The sequence below is a fragment of the Diachasmimorpha longicaudata genome, chromosome 16, assembly GCF_034640455.1.
Source record: "Diachasmimorpha longicaudata isolate KC_UGA_2023 chromosome 16, iyDiaLong2, whole genome shotgun sequence".
In the NCBI taxonomy this organism is placed as follows: Eukaryota; Metazoa; Arthropoda; class Insecta; order Hymenoptera; family Braconidae; genus Diachasmimorpha; species Diachasmimorpha longicaudata.
Window position 1 is genome coordinate 2,078,411 of NC_087240.1, and position 25,847 is coordinate 2,104,257.

At 38.1% G+C, this 25,847-nt stretch overlaps 1 protein-coding gene across 1 annotated transcript in view; it reads right to left on the reverse strand.

The window, feature by feature from the left end:
• The window catches only part of LOC135169880 (neuropeptides capa receptor-like), a 77,764-nt gene that overhangs the window by 12,140 nt on the left and 39,777 nt on the right, over positions 1-25,847 (reverse strand). Inside the window, exons 2-4 of the mRNA XM_064135266.1 lie at positions 6,197-6,287; positions 4,183-4,382; positions 3,856-4,098 (exon numbers count right to left, since the gene is read on the reverse strand). Coding sequence (XP_063991336.1) covers positions 3,856-4,098; positions 4,183-4,382; positions 6,197-6,287 — 534 coding nt within the window. The remainder of the gene's footprint in view (positions 1-3,855; positions 4,099-4,182; positions 4,383-6,196; positions 6,288-25,847) is intronic.

The following is a 25,847-nucleotide window of genomic DNA, read 5'->3' on the forward strand; positions in this document are numbered from 1 at the left end:
CTAACTGAATAGGTCGCGATAGCTTTTATGATTGGTTTGGGATGAGAAGGTTATTTGGTCCTCGTAAATCTCAACTAGAAATTATACAAGATGACACCTCCTAAAAATTTGGGAAAAATCTACACATCTGGTCTTGGGGAATGCCCTATGGCACGAAGTTGGGAAATGTTGGGGACATCTTTTTTATTTGCTACTGAAATTTTATAAGAGGAGTGGGAGTTAGCTAGACTCTTTCTAAGTTCTTGAATATGGAAGGACGACAACATAAAACTAATTGTTTTTTTTTTAATTATTCCGTTCCGTCCATCGCGAGAAGGCTATGATACAAACGTTATATCCGTCGAGTCACAAATCGAAGATGGTAGGTTTCATGGAGATAATCGATTTCGTAATAGTCATAATCGATCATTTAACAATCAATAATCGATTACTGAAAAAGAAAATGTAAAACCAGCGTCAACATCCTGGCTGCGGTGGCGCTAGTGTCCTATCGTGAAAAGAACAAATATCGATACTATCGATATCTCGAGAGTCTATCCCACTGATTTCTCGTTGGTTCACAGCTGTCTGAGGCGGTTAATTTGAATTCAGACCTCTTCAATTAAAAAATTTTCAGTCATTCTTATAATTACAGCGCTCGGTACCACGCGTTCCGTCTCATAAAAATAAAAATCTATATCTGCGCGGAGAGTAGTTTAGATTCATACCGATCCATGCGTGGTTTTTTTTCTGTTTTTATGTGCAAGCGAGGCAATATTGATATGGGACGTCCCGGGGTGAAAATAAAGGAGGTTGCATGCTGACTAGACGTAAATGAGAGTGACTGCAAGCCACTTCCAATCGATAGCGGTAAGATTATGTCTCTCCCTCCACCCGTCAGTTTCAGTGACAGCAAAGGGATGTTGACTCGCGTAATGAATATGGTCTAGGGCAGCAAGGATACTCTGCCATCCTTTACAGAAGGGATGACTGTATACATATTGATATGTCATATCACACAGTGAAATACGTCGACGGAATGAACATATCACGTATTTTATATCACTTTCTACTCTATTCATCATCGGGAGCATTCGCGGAGAATGAAAATTATTGCGTACCACTTGGTTCCGTATCCCCGGAGGAAAAAATCCCGTGAGAAATGAAATCACTCCATCGCCTCATAGATTATTTAAATCAGTATCTGCTAATCATGATTTATTGGTTACATGCAGTAATTGTCTCTCTCGGGAACAGTTTTTAACGATTACCTATCACAATAAAACAACTAATTGAATAAAGTAATTTGTCATTGCTCAATAGACCCATATTTTGCAATATCGTTTTTTTAAATTCTTCATTTCCACAGGTACGCTCTCTCGGGCCTTTCCATTTTGTTTCCATCCCCTGCGGTGCCATGAGATCGACTTTTTTCCAACTGTACCATATTTGCACGGGGCCTGAAGAAAACCATGGAAGATCCCAAGTGTACAATCGGTCGATCGTGCAGGGCCCTAGTGTACCAGTCTGTCTCATTGACTATACTGAAGTCAACATTAGCGTTTCTTTTGAGAAAAAGAAGGGAGAGTATGGGGTTATATGTGTGGAATGTGTGAGATTAATGAACAATGAATGAGTGAACTCTTTGTTATTTTGGATATTTGTGCACGTGTGAAAGAATATGACTCTAGTGGACGTTAAGATTTGTTTAGACGTAAGGATTTTAATGTAATTTATGTATTTGTTCAAAATAAGGAATGCAAGGAAAAGGAGATGTGTGTGTCGGGTATGACAGATTTATGTTAGCTGTGTTTCGAGTTCTAAGGATTTTTTCTAAAAATAATGGTGAGTGTTGTCCGGCCATGTGGGATCACTCATGGGACAGACCCTGTATTGTTTAAGGACTCAGGGAAGAAAACGCGTAATAAAAGAAAAGGACAGAAGACAGGGCATTTTCGGGTGTGAGCTGCGGAATGAGTTTAGTTTTTTAGTTGTGACTTGACCGCGGACGTGTGAGGATATTCTTATCATCCTCCTAATATATTTTTGACTTTATAATATTCTGTAACCTTTATAAAATAAATTAATCATTAATCCTTTAATTTGATATTGATTCTACATATGTAAAATTGATGGGTGGGAGAGGTAGGCTGTCAAGGCAAAACGTATATTGACGTCAGTATTGTTGTATTCCACCATTGAAATAATTCACTTTCTAAAATTTCCTCAATTCATTTGCTTGGAACTCTTTAATTGCATTTGTGCAAAATAAAATTGAAAGCTAAATGAAAATAGTGAGTGATCATCACAAGTCTCCTCGCCCCAACATATATTTCCTTATGTACCGAATTCCCCTCACTACAATAATCAGCTACACAAGGATAAATTCGGCGTGGAGCAAGAATTGTGAATAGTGTTCTGTCTAGGTCAGATCTGTGGATTTAACAACCCCAGAATGTTCAACATCAAACACAGTATCGAAAAAATTCAATCACCAACTTTTTCATAGTTTATTACGTACACTGCTACACAAAAGGTGAATCCCATTGTATCCGAGGAAAGTTTGATTGAAAAATCACAATGGTGTCTTGTTTAAAAGAGAGAAAATTCACCCGGTTACCAAGAGAAGAATTCGAGAACATTCGAACCAAGGACGTCTTCTCCAATATTCCCAAACCTTGGGTTGCTAATCAAAACAAAACAGCCCTTGGGCCTATAAGGAGACTCCAAATTAGGCGAAAGCTCACTTCTCTTCAATCAAGTTCAGCCGCTCTAAGTGAATTCGCAGTTTAGTCACCGAGTTATCCTCAAACGAATATATTTATTCGCTATTCAGAACCGGACTCAATTCTATTCTCAATAACTAATTATCGTTTGGAGTTATTTAATTCAAATAGTTTATTCTCAACGTGCTATAGAAGGATGAAAACCATCATGCGCTAAGATGCGTCCAGCCAACTGACGTTTTAGCCAGTATAACGTACGCTAGTAACGGGAGCACAAGTGCTCCTTATAAGTCTTCAAAGTTTAAGTGAATTCTCAATTCTCAATCGCATAACATAAAATATCTATTTATTTAAGTACGAGACATAGCCGCGCGCCACCGCGCGCGATTTGGTTAATCTTAATTGTTGTGATATTTTTTATTGAAGTCACATTTGCGGTGAGCGCACCTTATTTTAACTACTGTATGAGTAGAGCAGTTGAATTATATGGATATAAAAAGTCAATGTAATATTTAAATTCAAAATAATTATACCAAAATGATCCTGAAGTAATCGCGTATGACGTTGAACACGTCATCATTTCGTAAACATGGATCTTTAAAAATGCTGATATATTCACAGCTGATCTATTTCCCACTTGTAGGCAACATGCAAAATTTTAAATGTCTTGAAGCTGTAAGACGACTTGGAAAATACAGGAGTTTCGATAAGATATAGATATTTACATTTGATGAGTAACTTGTTTCATTTCCATTTTCTAACTAAGTTTTTATTTTCTACTAATTAACTCATCCTTTGACTTGATTTACTTGATACTTGTGTACTTGTGAAATTCAAATTTTGCCGCTGTGAATGTATCTACCAATCACGAATAAGTGTTATGGAATTTCGATATGTTCGATTCGATTCGAGATTTGAGGTGTTACGCTAATTTAGTTGAAGATAATCACCATTGTAAAATTGTCTCAGAGACGTGAGGTCACGCCTCAATCATTTTTAATAGAATCAGTGCATCCCCAACAAGACTCTCGTGTCCCGTGTTCTTTTAATTTCCCCACTTATCCCAAATCGGCACCGTAAACTCGTCTCAATCTCAAACATGTCCCCTGAGAATCATAAAATACAAAGAAAATGATGAATGCTTACATACTTAGCATCCTTATTATGATTTTTCTGGAGTGTGCTTGTCTTGTTTCACCGTGCACCGTCCCTTCAATACTACGTCCCAAGGTTTTGCTCTGTATTCGTAGCCCCATGCGAATGTAGAGCACCATTATCAGGATCAGAGGGATAAGGAAGAATATGACGCAACTAAGCTCGTAGAGTGGAAACGCTGGCATATTGTGTAACAGCATAGCGCAAAAAGCTGATTCCTCGGAGTTATGATCGCTTCCTGGAACATAGAAAGACCGATGATACTCCAGTCTCGGTGACTCTAAATTACGCTGGAATGAGTTTAAATACTACTGCTGCTTACCCGGTGGGTATTCGACGTAATTGACCGTTGTATAGACAGCAAAAGGAACTGCTGCAATCATCGCTACCAGCCAAGCAGCAAATATGAAACGTAATGGACGTTTTAAACCACTCATGGCGTATAGATGTAGAGGATGACAGATTGCCAGATACCTCTCCATTGAAAATGCCACTATTGTTAATACCGAGACGTATGACGACCTTTAAAATATAATTATTATATTAAACGACATCTAAGAGAGAAATAGGAGAGAATAATTTAGTAGAAATTGTTGTATCGTTTAGTAATCGTGTGGTGTCGTGGTCGTTTGGAGAAAATTACCATACGATCGAGGAAAATTTGTTAATCACTTCGTAATGGGGATGTAGTCATTGCACGAAATTAATTTATTGTTTGGTCATTTTGTGGAATGGTCTAGTAGCTTTTAGTAAAGAGTCAGCAAATTTTACTTAATAGTATGATAATTTTCCTCGAACGACCGAAACACAATACGATTACTGAATTTTTCTCTTCGTGGATATTTTAAATATAATTACGTTGGATACAAGTCACGGTGAAGAATACGATTACAGTAGATAATTTTTTATATTGCAGGAGGAGGACCTGTTTTATTATGAAAGAGGGTTTCTTCTATCGGTCTGACTTAATTTTTACCGAATATTTTTATATAATAATGTAGTATCGGAAAATTTTATAAGTTTTATTTAGGATAGGATAATTTAAAAAGGTCGAGGCGTGAGGTTGTTTTGTTATTTTATTGAAGGCCGGAGGCAATATATTGGATCGCTGCCTGACGCACGCCCGCCGAGTTTTGGGAATTCCCTATAATTGGAAGATGGCCATTAGGGTCGCGGGATGTTTGAGGGCAAGAGAGGGGAAGTTAAGGGAAATTTTTTGGGACTCACGGCGGGATGCGATTCACTTAGGAGATCGTCCATTTCGAGCCGCTGTTTTGGGAAGACGTTCCTCCAGGCGAGTATGAGAGGAAGTAGTCTTTAAGGAAGTTTAGACAGAACCCTTGAAAGAGGTATTAGATAAAGTCACGACGGATCTACGGTACAATAATAATAGTTTTTCTAATAATTTGTGTCACAGTGTAGAGTGTCTAACCCAATTAAATAAAATGTATTAACCGTAAGTTGTTTTATCTTTTAAAAAATTATCCCCCCCGAATATTAACATGAATATTCTCAATTGTTCCTCATAAATTTTCACCTTTTGATGAAGTCAACTTTTAAACCATTAGCGTTAATATTCCGACGAATTAAATAATGAGTCAAATCCAGTACGAAACTTTGACTAACATTTGCATGAGGTACTTTCGCTCTGTTTTATCTTTTAAAAAATTATCTCCACAATAATGACGCGAAATAAACCGATTGAATGCAGTAAAAAAATTAAAGCGACTTAACACTTTGTTTCCGAGGTATAATTACTGAAAGTTCATTAATTTACATAGTTACAAATAGTCAAAATAGAAAATATATAGTTATATTTTAGCTTTCCGCACGATGCCATCAATCAAGTGAGATTATATACTGTCAAAAAATTGTGCTTTAATCTGAGACGGTTTACAGCACCAAAACTTTTTCAGAGACTCTCGCGCGACAACAACTGTAAACTGAGCATCACCGGGAAGACTAATCTCGCACAACGACCGCGCGGGGAAAAGAATGCAAGATTGGATTTCCAGTGGGCCATCTCAGTACCCGTTGACGCCGTAATACAACATGTACTTAAAAATTGCTTTACTACGAACTCGTGGAAACTCGTCAGCAGGTGACAGCGGAACCCGCCATCCGAGGATGAAAAGCTTTGAGCGAAGAACTTGATTTCAGCACACCATTTATCATTGCTCGGTCGCATACGTAAAATAGGATTAATTATAATTTCAGGCGACCGTTTATATTCTCGTTTCTTACCTAAATAACTATTTTATTTTAGACATTTCACATCTTAGTGAAATGTCTACAAAAATTAAGTCATACACATTATAAAATTGCCATTGACTTACGTTTCAGATACATAAGCTCGTATTTTGCACAAACCCCAGCCAAGTTCCCAGGGATACTGCTGCCAAAAGACCCGCAACTCAAATGGTAACCCTGTAATGTCATAAGAATGTTCAATTATTTTTTTTTATTTTTAGTGTTGCATGGTTACGTGCTCGTAAACGATTATTGGTCAAAATTTATTTGGATTTGCGTAACGAAAATGTTCATTTCCAGTTTTTCTTACAGTACTTTGTGAGTTATTCCCACCGCTATTTTTCTCTTTTCCTCATTTTCATAATCTTTCGCCCTCATAATGTTTTCTGAACAAAGAGATTTGATACATTTTCTCGGAATTTCGTTCAAAAATGCCCATTGGGCAAAAAATAATATTAAAAAAGTCATCATATACTCAAGTAAAAATTTTGTCAGGGCATAATCGATCGATCTGTCAGATTTGATTATCTGATAGAACCGATGTCCACGCCGCTAATATCCCAGATTCGTCTACAGAGAACTTATTAAAACGGAATGCAGTCACTGAACACCATTTTAGTCGATAGTAACTAGGTCATAGTAGATTACACTAGCAGTTCCTTTCAAACAGGTTAAAGCAATATTGTTTCGTCTCCATCAATTGCTCATCGTTTTTTGTCTCAGAACCATAAAATCGCGCGAAGACCCAGAAACTCCGAACTCTGTGTTATGGTGGGGAACTCCCCGGTTTTATGGTGGGGAACTCCCCAATTGTAATAGCATCCAGATGCTGGACACCCTTCGAGAAGAGTTTGGCTAGAGATTTATAAAATGGCATATTTCTGCCGTTCTTTACCTGACACCCTCTCCACTCCCACCATCAATAGACTCCACCACTCAGAGCCAACCAAAAGTAATTAGGGTAGGCCTTTTGCCCTACGCTGGCAAAATCTCGGACACGAGGAATAACGGAGGAGTTCAGTTCGTTTCTAAGACTTGAAGCGGTGTGAAGTGATAAGTCTCGTTATTAACATTGTACACAAAATTAAATAAATAAAAAACAGCAAATAGTGTTCCATACACCTAGTGTCCGAGTGTAACAATTATTAATCTCCTTTAACAATTAAATTTCGTCTTCCCAATTCTAATACCTGGAGAGATTTTTAAAATAAACCTAATATCTCTAGTGATATTAATTTGGTAGCTCGAGTGTATCAACCCTGGATTGATACAAATATATTATACTCTTGTGTGGGCTACAGTCGACGCCTGATATGGAAACAACCTCAACAGGTTATAGTTTCCGGATAGTGCGAATCCGCGGCAGGGTCTCCTCGGTCTTAGAAAAATCCAGATCTGCCCGCAAGCTGGAGAACTTTCGCTACAACGCCACCACTTTTTGCAAAGTACCGACATTACACCGACGGGGAACCTCAGGGAGGTAGTCCCTGGCATATGCCCAGATATGTAGGAGCTCGACCATTACTGTCCCTCAATGGTCCATCTTCTACATTCACAAAAGATGCCGTTACAATCAAAAGAACATCTGATGGAATTTAGAACTCATCGAGGTACCGATTTCCATGGTTTAGTTTCCATTTTTATTTTTGGTGATATTATCGACTCCCAATGCTCTATATGATGTAACACACACAAAGGATATTTACGGAGTTTGAGCTTTTGGGAACAGTGCCATTTTGAATGGTTTGCCCACCATGCGCTACCAGGAACACAGGCCGCGCACTTGGCATTATCATATTTCAAGTACTTCTGTACAACCTCAGATGGGGTCCAGCTAGTAGAGGTTGAACCATCTGGAGGTTTTGGTCCCGGGTGAGGTGCACACAAAGTACAATCGTATTTCAAATGCGTTCGAGCATATCAAGAGGTTCCCGGTTAGACTCGGAGTCCGCGGGGTCGTCACTACCCGTATGCAAGGGTGGTTTTACCCGCCATTACACCCCCTGCGAGACTTCTGCAGGCTACAATGCCTATACGTCCAATGGACTGATTGCGTCAATACACTCTGCATTCCCAATTTTGTTACCCCCGTTCTGCTCTCTTTTTTTCCGCCAATTGACCATGCGAATCCCAATGCATACAGCTGTGGTTTCTACACTGCAGCGCATTCACACTCCTATAGCACAGAGTACTCCGCATGAGAGCCCGCAGGAAAAACCCATATCGCCACAAATAACTGCACTACCGTCACTCAATGTGTCATTTTGGAAATAACTGCGAGGTTATGGTTTTCGGAAAAATCGCATCGCCTATTAATTGACTCTACTTGCATATTTTCAAACTATTAGGCCGTTACCTACTGCCACGGTTAGGGGGGGGGAGAGGTCCGTACTGTCGGCTAGTTCAGATCATCGAAAGACACTTTGCAATCATGCCTGGGTTGAGCCACGAGTGACTGACATAAACATGGCTCCTGTGGCGAATTTCGGGACGCTAGTCCTTGGTGCAGCCCCCTGACACTCGCCCTAATCACGTGTAATAATATGTCCCTCTTATTGAAGCTGCCACCTGCAGCGCTGCACGTCGTAACGGTAGCGCGCCATCGAATTTTGAAAAAACATAACCTCAATTAATGCGTGGTATATGTGGTGTCCCTAATACTAATAGTTGTAATACCTTCAATCGCATGAATCTCTTTACTCATTTATTTGATTGGTCTGTTGTTGAGCAGAATTATTGAACTCCCGAAAAAATTGACAGGACGTCAGATTGTTTTCAGTCAATCGAGGTGGATTGAATATTTGTGTTTGATGTAGTGAAAAAGTGATGATGTTGAGTTGTTGAGGGCAATTTTGATTGACTTTCACGATGCCTAATGTCTGTGCTGTCAGTGGGTGCACTTCGGGCTCTAAATTATCAAATAATTCATTTATTCATCTCTGAACGCATGCGGGAATTCTGCGTACGATCAAACGCGGAGCAGAAAAAAATCAATCAACAAAAGAAAAAAATGGCGAAACTATCAAAAACATGACAATTCAACGATGTATTTATCAATAGATTATCATACACAAAATAATATCTTGCCATTATTGCCTTGCCCATAATTATCGTGAATGACTCCGAGAAACAACATCGCTGTTTGAACGATGCTGTAATGGCGCGGCCTACCGTTAAGTCGTGTAGCGCCACCTCGATGGGTTCATTAGCGGGGACAGTAGTTTGGCTGAGCGTCAGGGGGCTGTCCTTGGTGTCAGCTGATACCCAGCATGTGAAAGGTCGATGAAGGTACTGGGAATGGAAGAAATAGAAGAGAAGATGAATCCGTGTCGCTTAAATCGAATTGCCATTCGTATCTGCAACCGGCGCAGGCTCCCCGGAGTAGATTACCGGTTCCCTATCCGAGACTTTCGTGTACGACAACGAGAGTTGGTTGGTCTCATTCATTCATTCACTCATCGGTATCATTTCCGGTTGCAGCAGGCACACTTAACTGCACTACCGACGGTATCCGGCTCGTCGGAATCTCAAGTTATGAAAAATTCGCGTCCGCTGGGATTTGAACTCGTAACCTTCCACACACTAGGCTAGCGCCTTGCCGCTTCGGCCACCGACGTATGTTGATTCTATATTCAGTAAAGGAAAGTTACACAGAGGGTGATAATAAGGTTTAACAATCTCACAGTTCGAATTTCTTCGCAACTTCCAGAAGAAATAAAGAGACTTCAAGCACTTGTTGCGACATGATAGTGCACAGCAATGGGAACTAATAAATCACTCCACGTTGAATCGGATGTTGTGTTTCAAGAAAAATTAAAGAATCATTATGGCGGTGTGATAGCAGTGGTACAGGCATCACGATGGAGTGAAGTTTGAACAGAATACTCTTCGTATGAACGATATTGGAAATTGCTTCAGCTGTTCATCACTGAGTAAGGTATAGCTGGTTTATGAATTTACGTCTGCTGCAGATGCAGCTGCAGGGCAATCACCGCTTTCCGACCGATCATCCCCTGACGATTCAAAAGTTGCAGCGTCAAAGCACACGTCGTGTGTGGCGTTATGTCGGGGTAAAATCGGTGTGAGGTTGTTATCATGCAAATCTAGAAATCAATAGAGAAATCAAGAAATATATTTATGACGAGAGCCGCGTTTTCGAGTAATATCTCTCAATCTACGAAAGATAGCGGAATAGTTGTAACGACATTTGTGGGAAAACTCCACAAATAGACATGGATTGGTACATGGATGCAAGCCTATACTATAGAAGCACTTAGAGGGTCATATTTTGTGGGTTTATGAGGCCCACAGATGTGACAGGCGGAGATCGTTGCAGCCAGCGCGGTCCAGGGATGCTAGGACCACGTGACGTCATTAGGGCCCACTCCAGGGAGGAGAAGAGGGACAGGGTCAGAGTCGATAGTGAGCAACGATAGACGTTAGACGCGTATTTCTGCGATAGAGGTGTACTTAGATGTTTGTGTTTTGTGTAGTTAAGAGTGTGCTTTAGTTTCCTGAGTGTATTAAGTGTGTTAAAAATAGTGAAGACTGTTAACATCAATTGTACCTTTTTCATAAAAAATTCACTGTTTTTATGTTTTCAAAAAGTAACCCTACACCATAATAACCCTTTATATTAGGAGTGTGAATAAGTCTTTCCCGTTTTTTTTCAAATTTTGAGCCTTTATTGTGAAAAAATGGTTACAAATGAATTATTGAAAGTATTGGCCATCGTCTTCTTGCGTTTGACACGAATCTTCATCAAGCAAAGTCGCCAATTCTTGATCTTCAAAGATTTGCGGCCGCCCGGAACGCTCCTTGTCTTCCACGTCGAAATCACCACTTTTGAAGCGTCGAAACCATCCGCGAACACTTGAATCATCGACACAACCTTCTCCATAAGCTTCCTGAAGCAATCGATGCGCCTCAGCAGCAGATTTCTTCAAATTGACTCGGCTCAAATTTCGACAGTTTCACGATATCAAAAATTTATGATGCGAAAAAATTTCAACTGATGTGTTAGTGTGGAATTGTTGACAGATGAATAAGCTTTGATTATGACATATGTAACCATTGAATACTCGCACAGTATTGGTGGCGGCATCTCTTACAAAAAACGGGAAAGACTTATTCACACACCTAATAATAACTTTTATAACTACAATCCCTAATATTCGTCCTCTTCGCAAATGTTCTAGAGAATTCTGAGCCACCTCCCCAATTGCACTATTCAAAAAATATAATTTCCACATTCATTTGGAAGGAAAAATTTAAAAAATAATTATAGAAATAATAATTATTTGTAGTACGTAGGAAATGCTTGAGCGAAACTCAGATTTTTTGTAGCGACAATAACCTCGACAAATTTGGATGCCTGTGAATAGAGTAGAGAGTTTTTACTTGAGTTATTTATATCGGATATTCTCAAAGGAACGGGGAAGGCTGTACTGTGAAAATCCTTTGGGATTTGCATCTCTCCGGTAGTTTGTGGACGCATGATTTTCGCTTTGATGTTGTATATAGTCGATACTGAAAAAGCACAGGAGTGAAGAGGTTGAGGATATCATACTCATACGTTGCGGTTAGACAGTATCTACACTGGGCCAACCGACTGGGCTGAAAACAAAGGCTATGAAATGGTTCATATGCATGGTCAACCATTCATTCCATTCATTCTGATTCACGAGTGCATTTGAGTCACGAATGGTAACTATTGAATGTTGGAGTTTCATTACTCTTGTTGAGAGGGATACAAATAATATCATACGAGGCACTGGACGCAGAATGAGTCAACCGTGGACCCTCACCCTCTTGACAATTGATTACAATTTTTGCTTCCATTATGGGATTTGAAAAACTGCCTCTCATTTATTATTTTTTTAGCAGTACAGTCATAACATATATTTTCTTTAAATTTTCCTCTTTTGTGAGTAACTCAAATTCTATCCATTCGATTTTTATTGAAAACGGGTCAGGTTTTTTCATTTCTGCTTTCCAATGGGGCAAAACTATGTCGTCGATCATCTCTGCGATCTTGTAACTTTGCTTGGAAATTGTTTATAATATTTTGAACCGGAAAAATCTGGTGGTTTTGAGGATCTCAGAGCCGGCTTTGGAGCCATTAGAGACGTTAACGGATCACGACTGGTTCCTCGATAACTGAAAGTTACGGGTGCTATACGTTCACTGTAAGGATAGGACGAATTAGTTGTAAACTTGTTTGGCACTCGATTTCGGTACATTTGGGGGTAAAGTTGTTGTTTCGTCTTCCACGAATAAGAAGCATCAGAATCTAAGTTTTAAGAAGAACATTAATTGTTTAAATTTACTTAACATTGAAGATAAGAATGATAAGGAGGGATGGAGAGACACTAAAGGTGGGAGGAGCAGAGATCTTGTCCTAAACCCTCGTCGAGGATTGTAAAGCGATAAATTATGGCAAATACCCCAGTCAAGCAATTGAGCAAAGGTGACAAATGTCACCATGTATTTATTGGGGAAAATCCTCCGAAATGTTAGTTTTTGTCTATTTCCAAAAAAAATGTAGGGTCCAGCACATAGCTAAGGACTCTTTCAAAGATGAGTTTATTGGGTAATTTTTCCACTTAGCTCGTAAGGCCCATGTGGAAGGGACGCTGTGTCGCGCAGCTTTACGACTTGATCTGTTGCCAACCGTGAGCCAAGAAAAGGGGTTTTCCCTCCAACAGTATAAATGATAACTCAAATGTGGAAGGTTCACGTCCACATTTTCCATCTTCAGACGGTGGAACAATAGAACGAGAGGCACGAGCCTCATTTTCACTAATGGAAATTATTCATTTTTATAGTGAACAGAGGAAGACTCCCTCTATCCAAAAAATTCTCTCCACCAATGGTTCAAAAGCGTTAGTCTCCCAACAAACCTCTTGGAAGACAGAGTTACCTTTCACATTGTTTCCTTGCTTTTTCTCAACTAATGTGGAACTAGTGTCGTCTTATGTATATCTTCGAGTTCGCTCTGAAGTTACCGGGATAAATATACTTTTAATTTGTGACAATCAAGCGCAGTGTCGTCAAGTTTATTAAGCAAACCATACACCCTATCTCCTATTAATCATTAAAAATCCTCATAAACTTTCAACAGTGGTTATTTATATCTCAAGTGATATTAAATTGATAGCTTGAGTGTACCTACGCTATCGAAGTACAGTTGTCATAGTGTCCACTATTCAACTCAATCAAATAATCCACAAAGATTCCATCTCTATCCGGAATCCAACCTGAGTTGTCTGATTTCGTAGATGGGCATCATAAAAAGATAATCTGCTCTACGGCCTTGGCAGGAGAATACTTAATTTGCAAAATTATATTTTTCTTTCGGAGTATCAACTGGCTCATACACTCGGGGAGATTTGCATTTGTTTGAATTTTATGAAATTGTTATACTTTTTTGTTACCAACAACGTCACCTCTCCTACACACACGGAAAGAAATTTAATGAAAGAACTGTTGTTAGTATTGCAGGGGCGAGCCATAGTTGGATTCAAAAGATATTCGAGTTTACTTTTCAAGCTATTTATCAAACATTAATTTACAGTTCGACTGAATAGGTTTTTGTATGATTTGTCTTTGTTTTATTCTCATGTTTCCACTTGAGATTGGTAAACATTTTCATGGGCGAAAATTCTGAGAAATTTGGGGTATGATGTGTATGTTCTGTTTTCTTGGGTCCACTGTTGATGTGAGTCATCAGGCCCAGGGTGTCGTAGCCCTTTAGTTCCTCTAAAGAAACGAACCAGAACGGTTGTGCTTTTCGAGGGTATGCAATAAAAGATAATAAAATAACAAGTCGTAAAGCTTTAAGACAAAAAATGCCTAACTGTTGCGCCATTTTTACCGCATATTGCCGGACAGATTATGGAACACGTACGTAAATTTTAAATAATTTTTCTCTCTGTGTAGGATATTGAATCATTAAGAAAACAATCGCATTTTAAAATCGAATGAATCGTTCAAAAACCATCGTAAATAACGTATGGTCTTATAGTGCGATGTTCCATAGTAATTTTTGCTGTGATAGCATTTTATAAACTACTAAAAATTTCGTTTGTACATCTCCTTATATATCCTACAATATACACCTTCCGACGTAATACGAGTCCTTCATCTCATTCAGATCGGACGACTTTGTACGATTGTTCGAGCCCGGCCATCCATTTTCTTAAAAATAGTAAAATATTACGTAACTCTCTAAAAAAATGGAAGACGAATTCATGTGATTCCAAACACAGTGCAACTGACATTATAAAAAATTAAGGTACATTAACGTTCTCGTCGTCTCAAATCACCAATATTTGTCATCTGTCGACGACCTTGTGACTTTATGCTTCTATTTTTCATTAGTACCAGATGCTAGTTCCCCTTTGCTTTGTTTTCGTAATGTGACCTTTCCCATTCCTCAAGTAAATTCAGTCCCATGGCGTGAGTCACCGTGATGGAGAGGTCAAAATGGCGGAACACAGAAAACTAATGAGAAATGGCAGTCATTGATAATCAGAACTTTGAGAATTAATTTCAGAACCACCTGGTGGCTGTGCAATTACCTTTCGGTGGATGGATAGAACGAAGTCTCATGTCAATTGACTGAAAAAGGAAACTATTTACTATGTTGCAATAGTTATCTCTTGATCACTCAAAAAATGAAAAGTCCAACTCAACGAAATTTAAAAACTATTACTCTGACTCTTCGAAGGATATTCCTTACCATCTGTTATTATTTATTTTTCTCTCCAAAAATTAAACAAAGAATAGAATCACATTAATAGTTGCATAGTTCAATAATATTTTGGCCTGAAACAACGAACATCTCCAGGTTCCCGACGGCTAATTTTCTTAAGACTCCTATCCAAAAACTATGAAATCGTCGATGAACACGAAAAGTAAAATATTTATTAATTTTATATTATTTATGTTATGAATTTTATACTTAATTTCGGTCAACTTCAGGTTGTACTTCATTATAATCCATTCGATTTTTAATGCCTAAGAAATAATTTCCTTTAATGAGGATACATCTGTCAATTAAGCAACAAATTCATAACAAAGCACTTTGATGGATTAATATCTATAATATTTAAAATTGAATTGTGATAATAGAAATACGATTTCCAATGTCTTACGCCCATTTAATCCATATTTCTTGCGAATACCGCATGGTCAGGCATTTATACTTTTCTTTCTTTCCCTGACAGTCAATCTTTCTCTCTTGCTCTTCTCCTTCCGAGTGGCGTTAAGCGTTCAACGCTATTCCCCCTTCACTGAAACGTTAAACGCCCAACGCAACCTTTTGCGGTCACCTACGAAGTTTCACTTATAAGACACCAAGTCTGTAAACTGTATAACGAAAATGCAGGAGCAATTTACATGACACGATGGAGGGCGAAGGCGATAAATCGTCGAGAGTCGCTAAGATCGATGTATTTGGTTGATGGGAGGGATTTATAATACAACGGAGAACTGAGCCAAGGATATTGATGTTGGATTTTCCTTTTACTCCTTTCAGACTATGTTTCATACTTCAATATTAGGGATAGAGAGAAACTTTGCAGGACAAAACATCCCTAGAAATCTTTGTTTATCTCTTGAACTACGGAGAACGGAGGAATAAAATAATCGACTATGGAGTAGTAAATTTATAAATTTAAAGCAAATATGTTAAGCAATATTTATTACAATCCGTATTGGAGTTTACATTTCAAACTGTTTATCAAAAATTAATTTACAGTCGAATTGAATAGGTCTTTGTACTGTGGTGACTGTGTCTTCAGCACACCCTGTCAACTCGATGGGAAATTCCCCAAACGCGTCTACCCCTAATCCAGACCCACGTAAGCTAATCACCTACCTGAACGGCGCCATCCCCATCATTAAAATCTGGGGAACACCCCAAGTCCTTGCCATTAAAATCTGGGGATTAACCCAGAAATCTATCATTAAAAACTGGAAAATACCCCGGAACTGTCCTATTCACAAACTCAGCTTTCCCGAGTACGGTGCCGAGGCAATCCCAGACCAGGAATTCCTATGCATCCCCTCTACCAAATCCTCATCGACCACACTCCTACACCTTCCTTTAAAAGCTCGCACTTTCCCGAAAAGCGACACACTCGCTGTACAGCCTACATGGGACTCACATCATTCCGGATCATCCAACGAGAGGACAAGCCATTCTTAAGATCAAGTCTCCACTCTGTAACATAGAGGAACAAATAAACATTCAACCCGTACGCTGGCATTATATTCCTTCCATCACCTGCTCGCCCCTACAGTACCACTTGTATTTCCTTTATTCTCGTGCTTCCACTTGAGATTCAAAAATATTTTTATAAGTGAAAATTCTGAGAAGTTTGGGGTATGATGTGTCTGCTGTGTTGTCTTGGATCTAAACAGATACATGAGTGGGACCAGTGCTAATGTGAGTCATCAGATCCAGGGTGCTGTAGCTCTTTAGTCTTTTTCGTTAGTTCCTCTAGGGAAACGAATCAGACCGGTTGTGCCTTTCGAGCGGATGAAATAGAAGAGAATAAAATAACATTCACACGTTTGAATCATTACAACTGTCGCATTTCTAATAGCCCGGATATGCCATTCTCTGATGAACCTTTTGATCTCAGTCCCCAGGGGGATTTCCCGAAAAAAAGTGGACGCACCATACCCTGCTTTACATTACAACCCAGTATGCTTTTATCAATTATCCACGTGTGACCATCAGAAAAGTTTAATTAACACAAATTTAGTTCTCTACATCCCCCGCTCTCACAGACGACGAGGTCTTCAAAAAAGGTTCGACAGCAGAAGGAACTACTGCCACTAGTTACTTTTGCACTAATTATCCTACGAACAATTTAATTATTCCGTAAAAACGAAATTTCGGAATTCTCCACCATCACATTTCTACGAGTTCAATACTGTAATTAATATCGAATGAAATTAAAATTATGTAGTATTGGGGATTTTATGTAGCTATTAGTTTTGGAGAAATACATTCTTAGAACTTAATGGTTTTATTTTAGAGTAGGATTAAGACTCGTGGAATAAAATTCTCCTCAGTGTAGCGATAACATTATGTTGTAGGCGAAGCAATAGTTGCTATTTGTGGGGAAACTCCGCAAATAGACATGGATGGTACAGGGATGCAACCCTGTAGAATAGAAGTGCCTAGATGGTCATATTTTGGTGGTTTATGAGATGCCCACAGATGTGAGAGGGGAAAATCGTTTCCAACCGGCGAGGCCCAGAGACGCTAGGATCACGTGACGCTGCTAGGGCCTATTCTAGGGGCAGAAGAGAGTCAGAGGTCAGACAACAGGGTCAGAGTTTAGACGAGAGCGTTAGAGATTAGACGGAAGAGTCAGAGTGTAGACGAGGTGTGCAAAGAGTACCACCTTAAGCATAACTTAAATTAGGGTCAAGTAGTGTAATTATAATAATAATTTATAATAAGGTTTGGTATTGTATATTGGCATTTATTGAAGTGGTTCGTTGCTGGCCTGCCTTTAGTCTGTTCACTAATCGGAGGAGGGATGACCATAGAACATTCTCGAAGGGACTAATTTATTTTCTTTCTGTCTCTCCTGGTGGCTCTCGGGTTTCGAGAGCTTTGTTCCCCGAAAAATCGTGCTAAGTTTTTTCTACTTTTTGTAACGTACCCGTTGACCCACCAGGTCTATGAGTACCACTCACAAAATAATAAAGGGGACATTAATTAATAGTGATAACGCGTCCAATATTTATTGACCTTCGTCTAACCGTTGTTCTCTTCTCCTCATTGGTCATAGGAGATAAATCGATAACATTACCAGTATTAATTGATATAGGTGGGTAATGTTTATGTCTACGAAAATCTTCCTTTAACCCATATGTCTCATAATTATTATCGTCAGTGATCAAAGTTTTATATTATAATTTTTGTGTTTTATGAATCAAAAACAAATTTTAATTAATTTAGAAATGCTTAAATAAAAAAAAAACAAAGTTTAATGCTTAGTCTTTTATTCTTTTAAGTGAAATTAATTCTTAGTTACTGCCACAGACTTTTCGTTTTTTCCCTTTATTTCTATAGTTTTCCCTGATCTTTGTGGAACTGCAAAAATCAAACGCGACTTCGTCGAAATTTCAGTCATATTTAAAATCACAGGGAAATGCTGATAACTTTCCAGATTCACGAGGAGTTAAAATGTGAAGAATGTGCGGAATTTATTACTGTGTAGATGTCTGTCGTTGTCATCAATATTGGTTCCGATTTACTCGCACGAACGATAAGCCCCGCCTAGAGGGAATTTATCTAATTCCGGATCGGGTATCAAACAATCACGAGGAGTTCACCCTATCGGACGTTCGTTGTTGAAGCCGTTAACTCACGTTTAATTCGATATCAGAATTCGAACTCCTGATTTGGGGTAGTGTTGGAATGTTGAATGGAGGCCAACGCATTCCAGGGATGAGGCCATGTTGAGAATCGCGAATGCGATACGTTTTATTCGATCGATTTCAATTGGAGTTTACATTTCAAACTGTTTATTAAAAATTAATTTGCAGTTGGATAGAATAGGTCTGTATACGATGTACATTTATTTTATTCGCGTGTTTCCACTTGAGATTGGAAAACATTTTTATGGGTGAAAATTCAACAGAGGTGCATGAGTGGGACCAGTGTTGATGTGAGTCGTCAGGTCCAGGGTGTTGTGGTCCTTTAGTTCCTTTAAGGGGTTATTCTCATGTGAGCACTTCAAAAAATCGATTTTTTTTTTTTATATATATATTTTGACAGTAAAACCTATTGAAAACATGCTGTGAAAAATTCAGACCGAAATTCATAGTATTTGATAAGTTACAGCTCATAGTCGCCGACGTGGCGTAAGCGATTGTCTACCAGGCTTTAAACTTTAAACGCGTTTTTCTCGAATCATCATTTTCTGAAACGGTCAAGGTCCTACAAGAAAAAGTATTCAACCGATTGCTTTAAAATTTACATATGTTCTTCTACTCATTTATAGTTATCGTCCCTACCACAATTGTGTATTTTCGACAATATCTTCACATTTTTTTTAAACGATTTGTAACGAAAAAGAAGGAGATTTTCGTGATTTTTTTTTGAAGTTCGATATTTTTTTTTGTTTTTAATGAAATTGATTATATTTGGTAGGGACGATAGCCACAGATCTACTGAATCATAATCCATTCGATTTTTTTATGTCAGACAACATGAACAGCCGCTATCACCTTGACCAGTGAACTACCTTTTTTTGTTGGGGACGACTTTGACTTAAAAAAAATATATGTTAAAAATGTAAAAAACGAAAAAAAAATTTTTTTTCGTATATTTCAAAATACAAATAAAAATATATTGAAAAATCAACATGATTGAATATCATTGACGTTTGTTGTCGCATAAAAAAAAAATTCCGAAAAAGTGGTAAAATATAGGCGTTCACATGAGAATAACCCCTTAAGGAAACGTACCAGAGCAGTTGTGCCTTTCGAGCGTATAAAATAAAAGACAATAAAACACCATCCACACGTTTGAATTATTATAACTGTCCCATTTCTAATAAAAGACGTCCTACCTATAGAATGTTTTTCAATATTTTCTATGAATAATCAAAATAAGAACCAAAACATAAATAAACTAAATATAGACAAATAGATAAAAGACAATAAAATAACATTCACACGTTTGAATCATTACACACTTTCCCAATTCTACCCATTTCCAATCAGAAATTAAATCACCTTTATTTATATTAATTTGGAATGAGATTCAAATTATCAAATTTCACGTCTCGAACTATCGGAGACACATTGATTATATCGTACCTTTGTAGTCACTAAAATCCATTCAGTGTAAATCGTTTTATTATGAACATCTTTAATGAAGTGATTGACATGTTAACCAACTTTCTCTTATGTAGGGCACACTCAGACTCTCATTATCGAACCATTATCAGCGTCGATTATTACCGTCTATGGAACTTTGAAACAATTTCAAACGTGGGAATTTATCACGTAGAACTTCGAGTACCTACTTGTAAGTTCAATTTCGTGTCTAGTGTACATTCCTGGTGCTAAATTTATGCCGTTCTACAAATTTTAATGGATTTAACCACTTCCTTCATTTATCAAATATTATAGATGACATCGGAGACCCACAAACGTCTCGTGGTGGAATTTATACCCCCGTTTTTATGAGGAATTGGCTTTCCAGTGATTTGCAGAGCATTTTTAAACAAACTAAATCATTAGTTTACGTGATTGCATATAAATTCATCATATCACAAACAAATAAATAAATTTATAAACAATGTGTTCGTAATGAAATTTGTAACTTCGCGACAAGCAAATTTTAAACAAATGATTTGTCTTAAACAAAGAATTATCTCTTAAACCAGCTGTTGAAAGCAATAAATTCTTCGACCTTCATGAAACGTTGGAATTGGATTTTCAAATTCTAATATTAATTTTTTTTGCGCGTAGAGTCATAAAGACAAAAACAGACATATGTCTGTGAATATGTCAGAGGAGTCTTTATGTGAGAAAAAGAAAAATTGGTCCTAGTCGTTCATAAATCAAAATTTAGAAACAACTAGGTCACGTTCACGTTTGCTTTCTTCCTTTATTTTTTTATATCATGACGAAGATCTCAGAATTTGCAATCTGCTACACATATTTCATACTCTCCCTCAATAGTTTCTTTTTTCACGGACACATGGTCATCCCCACTCTTTAGAGTGGAAAAGGTAAGAACCAAGAACACAAGTCTCAAGGTCAGTTCTGAATTAGACGTTGAGGAGAACATCTCGAGACAACTCCAAGTCCTGACCTCGACTGTTTAATAAATATATTAGGTGTGTGAATAAGTCTTTCCCGTTTTTTGTAAGAGATGCCGCCACCAATACTGTGCGAGTATTCAATGGTTACATATGTCATAATTAAAGCTTATTCATATGTCAACAATTCCACACTAACACATTAGTTGAAATTTTTTCGCATCATAAATTTTTGATATCGTGAAAATGTCGAAATTTGAGCCGAGTCGACGTCATTTGCGGGAAGTTTCACTTTATTGGTTCAATTTTAAGAAATCTGCTGCCGAGTCGCATCGATTGCTTCAGGAAGCTTATGGAGAAGGTTGTGTCGATGATTCAAGTGTTCGCGGATGGTTTCGACGCTTCAAAAGTGGTGATTTCGACGTGGAAGACAAGGAGCGTTCCGGGCGGCCGCAAATCTTTGAAGATCAAGAATTGGCGACTTTGCTTGATGAAGATTCGTGTCAAACGCAAGAAGACGATGGCCAATACTTTCAATAATTCATTTGTAACCATTTTTTCACAATAAAGGCTCAAAATTTGAAAAAACGGGAAAGACTTATTCACACTCCTAATACATTTTTTGGTATTACCCCGTGTGAAAGCCATTTTGTTTCCTCAAGTTTCAAAATAATTAAACCTCTTTGTTATTGTGTGTAACCTTGAATTAGTGGGAATTGTGTTCATTTAATCCGTTTACCTAACTCCGCCCCATCGCACCTTTCGGCGCCCTCATCGCTGGTACCATTGGAGATGGTGTTGACGCACCAAGGCGAATGCTTGCGACTTACAACCACAGGGAAGGATCAATTTGAGAATTTCAATTTTAAGTTGACTACCACTTCAACGACCCGGTACAACAAACACTTCTAACACAAACACCACCACAACCAAATTTAACACAAACAGTTTTAACACAAATACCTCCATTACAACCAAATTCAACACATTTGTTGTATACCAACTATATTCCTAGGATTGTTTTCCCAAAACCTTATATTTTTCCAAGCATCTGCTAAATAATTCTATTCCCAAAACCTTTCCAAAAACTTTATTACTTTTATTATTTAAGCCTCCAAACTCCAGAAACCCAACGAATCATTTTATTATCCTTTTACTCCACAACTCTCTAAAACGTTTGATTACTCCTCGGTACTTTCTCGTACCTCGTGTCACTAATCCGGTACTTTCCCAAATCCTCAATACCTTGAATTCTTCAAGACGTCATACCTCTCCCTTACTTCCGTAAGTCCAACCCTCAAGGCTCATCCCTCACCTGAATTAGCCAATCACCCACCTTGGGCCTTACTCCCTCCAGTACTCCTACCCCCTCTATCTACCCTCAGAGGACTCTAACCCCGAGCCCTCTGCTCTCTAGTTTAATCAGAACAATTCGAACACTCTAAGAAGTAAGATCTGTAACCAAGAAGATATCCAAAGAGTATTTTTAAAGTATTATATTTAGCTCTCATAATAAAGATTTCGTGTCAAGTTGAAGTTTGGCTTTTATCTTCAATCCGGAATCCTACATGTTCAACATAATTTTCATCCTAATTTTCAAAAAGAAACATGAAAATTCATTTTTACAGTCGATGAGGGTGCAATAGACAAAGCCAAAGACCAATCGTCACCACCAACAACAACGAAAAAATTGTCAGTCAGAAAAACAATTCAATTTCACTAACACAAGTAATCTTTAATTAAGATTGTGATTAACGTAAGGGGTTGCCCACATGTAAGGTAGGAAATGTATATAGCGCTCCACATCTTGTGACGTCACAGAAAATTCTCGGATAGGATTTTGGATTACGAAACTAAGCAATCTGCCTCAGAGTGTTACTATAATCCTTCAAATGTCATTAAAGATAAGGACTAACTAGTATACTAAATTCAGAGTGAATTTGTTGTGTGTCAAATACACGTGAAATTAAATTTTCTGCTGGAAATGAATTTTTTTTATTTTATGTATAATCATTTTCCATCATAACAATTCTATTGGATTATGGATAGGGATTGTCTCAGTAATATAAAAATGATTTAACTATCAACTTTAATAATTCATTATCGCACGCAGAAGGTATATCTTTCTCGTATGATGTCTCCAGATCAACTGACTCTTAGTGACCAAAGATTTCACACTCTAGACTCATTTAACAAAAGACCCTTGTTCATTCATTCCTTTCTGCTTCTTCTCTGGCTCTATTTATTAAAAACATTCTAAACATTTCGGTACTGTTCGGAGAAAACCTATAAAAACTATAACATACTGCGATGGACTGAAAACAGCTATAGACAGACGATTAATTTTCGTCCACACATATTCAAGTAGTTTTGCTCCCTAATAACCGGATTTAGGAAAAATTTAATTATGATCCATTCCACTGTCTCGATAAACAGTAAAATTCAAATTCTTTCTACCCTCCTCTTTCGATTCTGGACCTGTTAAATATTTTTATTGGAATAATCCTCAATCTTCCGAATATGTAAATTATTTAATAATTCTATTCTCCGATTTATCTCTTTGTTCAGTGCGATTATTGCCCCTCATTCCTGCATTTTATAACACTCGACCCTCAATCATCCCTTAAATTCTACCACATAAAAGTTGCGGGGAATGATCCCCAGAAGCTCTCCCTCTCTCCCTATTTGCACTTCAGAACTTTCCATCGGACCTATTCAATCACGATATAGTCCTTCCCATCACAGATAATTTTTAACCAATCGTATTCCATTTCCAGAAACTTTTCCTCCTCCACTTTTCCACCCCTCCCACCTCAACATTTTCCAAGTTATCTTCGAAATTATTCCTACCCCCCAGTATCGATCCAACTGCGTAATAAAAACCACCTCATTGGAGGTCTTCGATGTTTCTTTCTTTTCTACAATAAATATTCAATTTAAGTGAAAACAGTGAGTGATCATTCCAGGTTCCCTCACCTCCATTATTTTCCATTCCCATCGAATTCCCCTATTCACATAAACACCTACACAAATATTAATTCGACGTGTAGCATAAATTGTAAATACTGTTCTGTGTGAGTCAGAACTCTCGAACTAAAAACTCCAAAGAGTTGAAAATCAAACGCAATATTGACACAATTCAATTCAGAATTTTAAACCACAAAACTGGTTTAATATAAAATCGGTGTTTGTGTTCATTGATTTTATTTCAAAATTCCCGCACGTGAAGGAGAGGGGTTTAGCACTCCATGGGCAATGGATCCACCACCGGGAATACCCGAGCATCAGATTGGAACGTAATACCTTAGCGCCGTCAATGGCAAAAGTATTGGTGATGGGATTGACGGGTCGTAGCTAAGCCGACCGGGTGGGGGTGTAGCCATTGCCAAGTTACGTCAACTCGCAACTAACCTCGAACGATAAACTGGTCGTCGTGATGAAGTTGGTTAAATCAAACTTTTGGTAACTGTAATCATTCTTCACGGCGAGGGTTCAAAACCCAATCGTTCCGATTCCTTTCATGAAAAAGATTGGAGGACGACCGCCGCTTGCGGCCCTCAATCATGGGCCCAGGGTAAATTAATAGTGAGTTTGCTACGGCATTGCTACACTACTACACAAGTGAACTACTACGGCGGGGAGGGGGAGGCGATGAGAAGTTTTAAAGACGCAGATTTTTCAACCGGAGCACGTTTAGGACAGGATGAATTATGCTTGAGGCTGTTTAAAAATACTGTTACGTATCCCCCTTCGAAGACTCATTCATTTGTCTATGATCTGAACTTCGTCAGAATCACGACTGTCTTTTGGATATAACATTAGTCTTGTGTGTCTCTCTTCGGAGCTCTGACGTGTCTCATCGTAATACTCTTTGTAACTAATAAACCGCCCCAAATATTTGTCAACCTGTGTTATCTTTATTCTTCGCTGGATATAACAATACGTTTAGAACTGAGAAAAATGGTTGTAGGACGTAGACCATGTAATGTGGTACTGTCCCAAATATAACCAGGAGGGGGCAGCATTGAAGAGAAATTTTGAGAAAATGAAAATTTCAGATTTCATAGCGCGATTCGGTTCATTTTAAAGGCTGCAAATTGTTGTATATCTACTATTTTCCTAGAATTGTTTCGCCAAAAGCTTATATTTTTCCTAGCATCTGCCAAATAATTCTATTCCCAAAACCTTTTCAAAAACTTTAATACTTTTATTATTTAATCCTCGAAACTCCAGAAGCCCAACGAATCATTTTATTATCCTTTTACTCCACAACTCTCTAAATCGTTTGATTACTCCTCGGTACTTTCTCGTACCTCGTGTCATTAATCCGGTACTTTCCCAAATCCTCAATACCTTGAAGTCTTCAAGACGTCATACCTCTCCCTTACTTCCGTAAGTCCAACCCTCAAGGCTCATCCCTCACCTGAATTAGCCAATCACCCACCTTGGGCCTTACTCCCTCCAGTACTCCGATCCCTTCTATCTACCCTCAGAGGACTCTAACCCCGAGCCCTCTGCTCTCTAGTTTAATCAGAACAATTCGAACACTCTAAGAATAAGATCTGTAATCAAGAAGATATCCAAAGAGTATTTTTAAAGTATTATATTTAGCTCACATAATAAAAATTTCGTGCAAGTTGAAGTTTGTCTTTTATCTTCAATCCGGAATTGAACAAAATTTCAGAACTCGTGAAATACTCTATCAGTTCTTGCAAAAATGTAAAATTAATATATAAAAAAGAAAAAAATCTAATCATGTAAATAATGTTAATAAGACGAATTAAGAAAAAAAGGGACAGTTTAAGTAAATCATGTAGATTTCCGCACTTTAAATAGGAAAAACAGTAAACAAATGTGTCGCATGCCATCTCGCAGAAGCTTCAATTTTCGGTATTTCTCATCCTTTTCCTTTCATTCCTCTTTTTCCCAATCT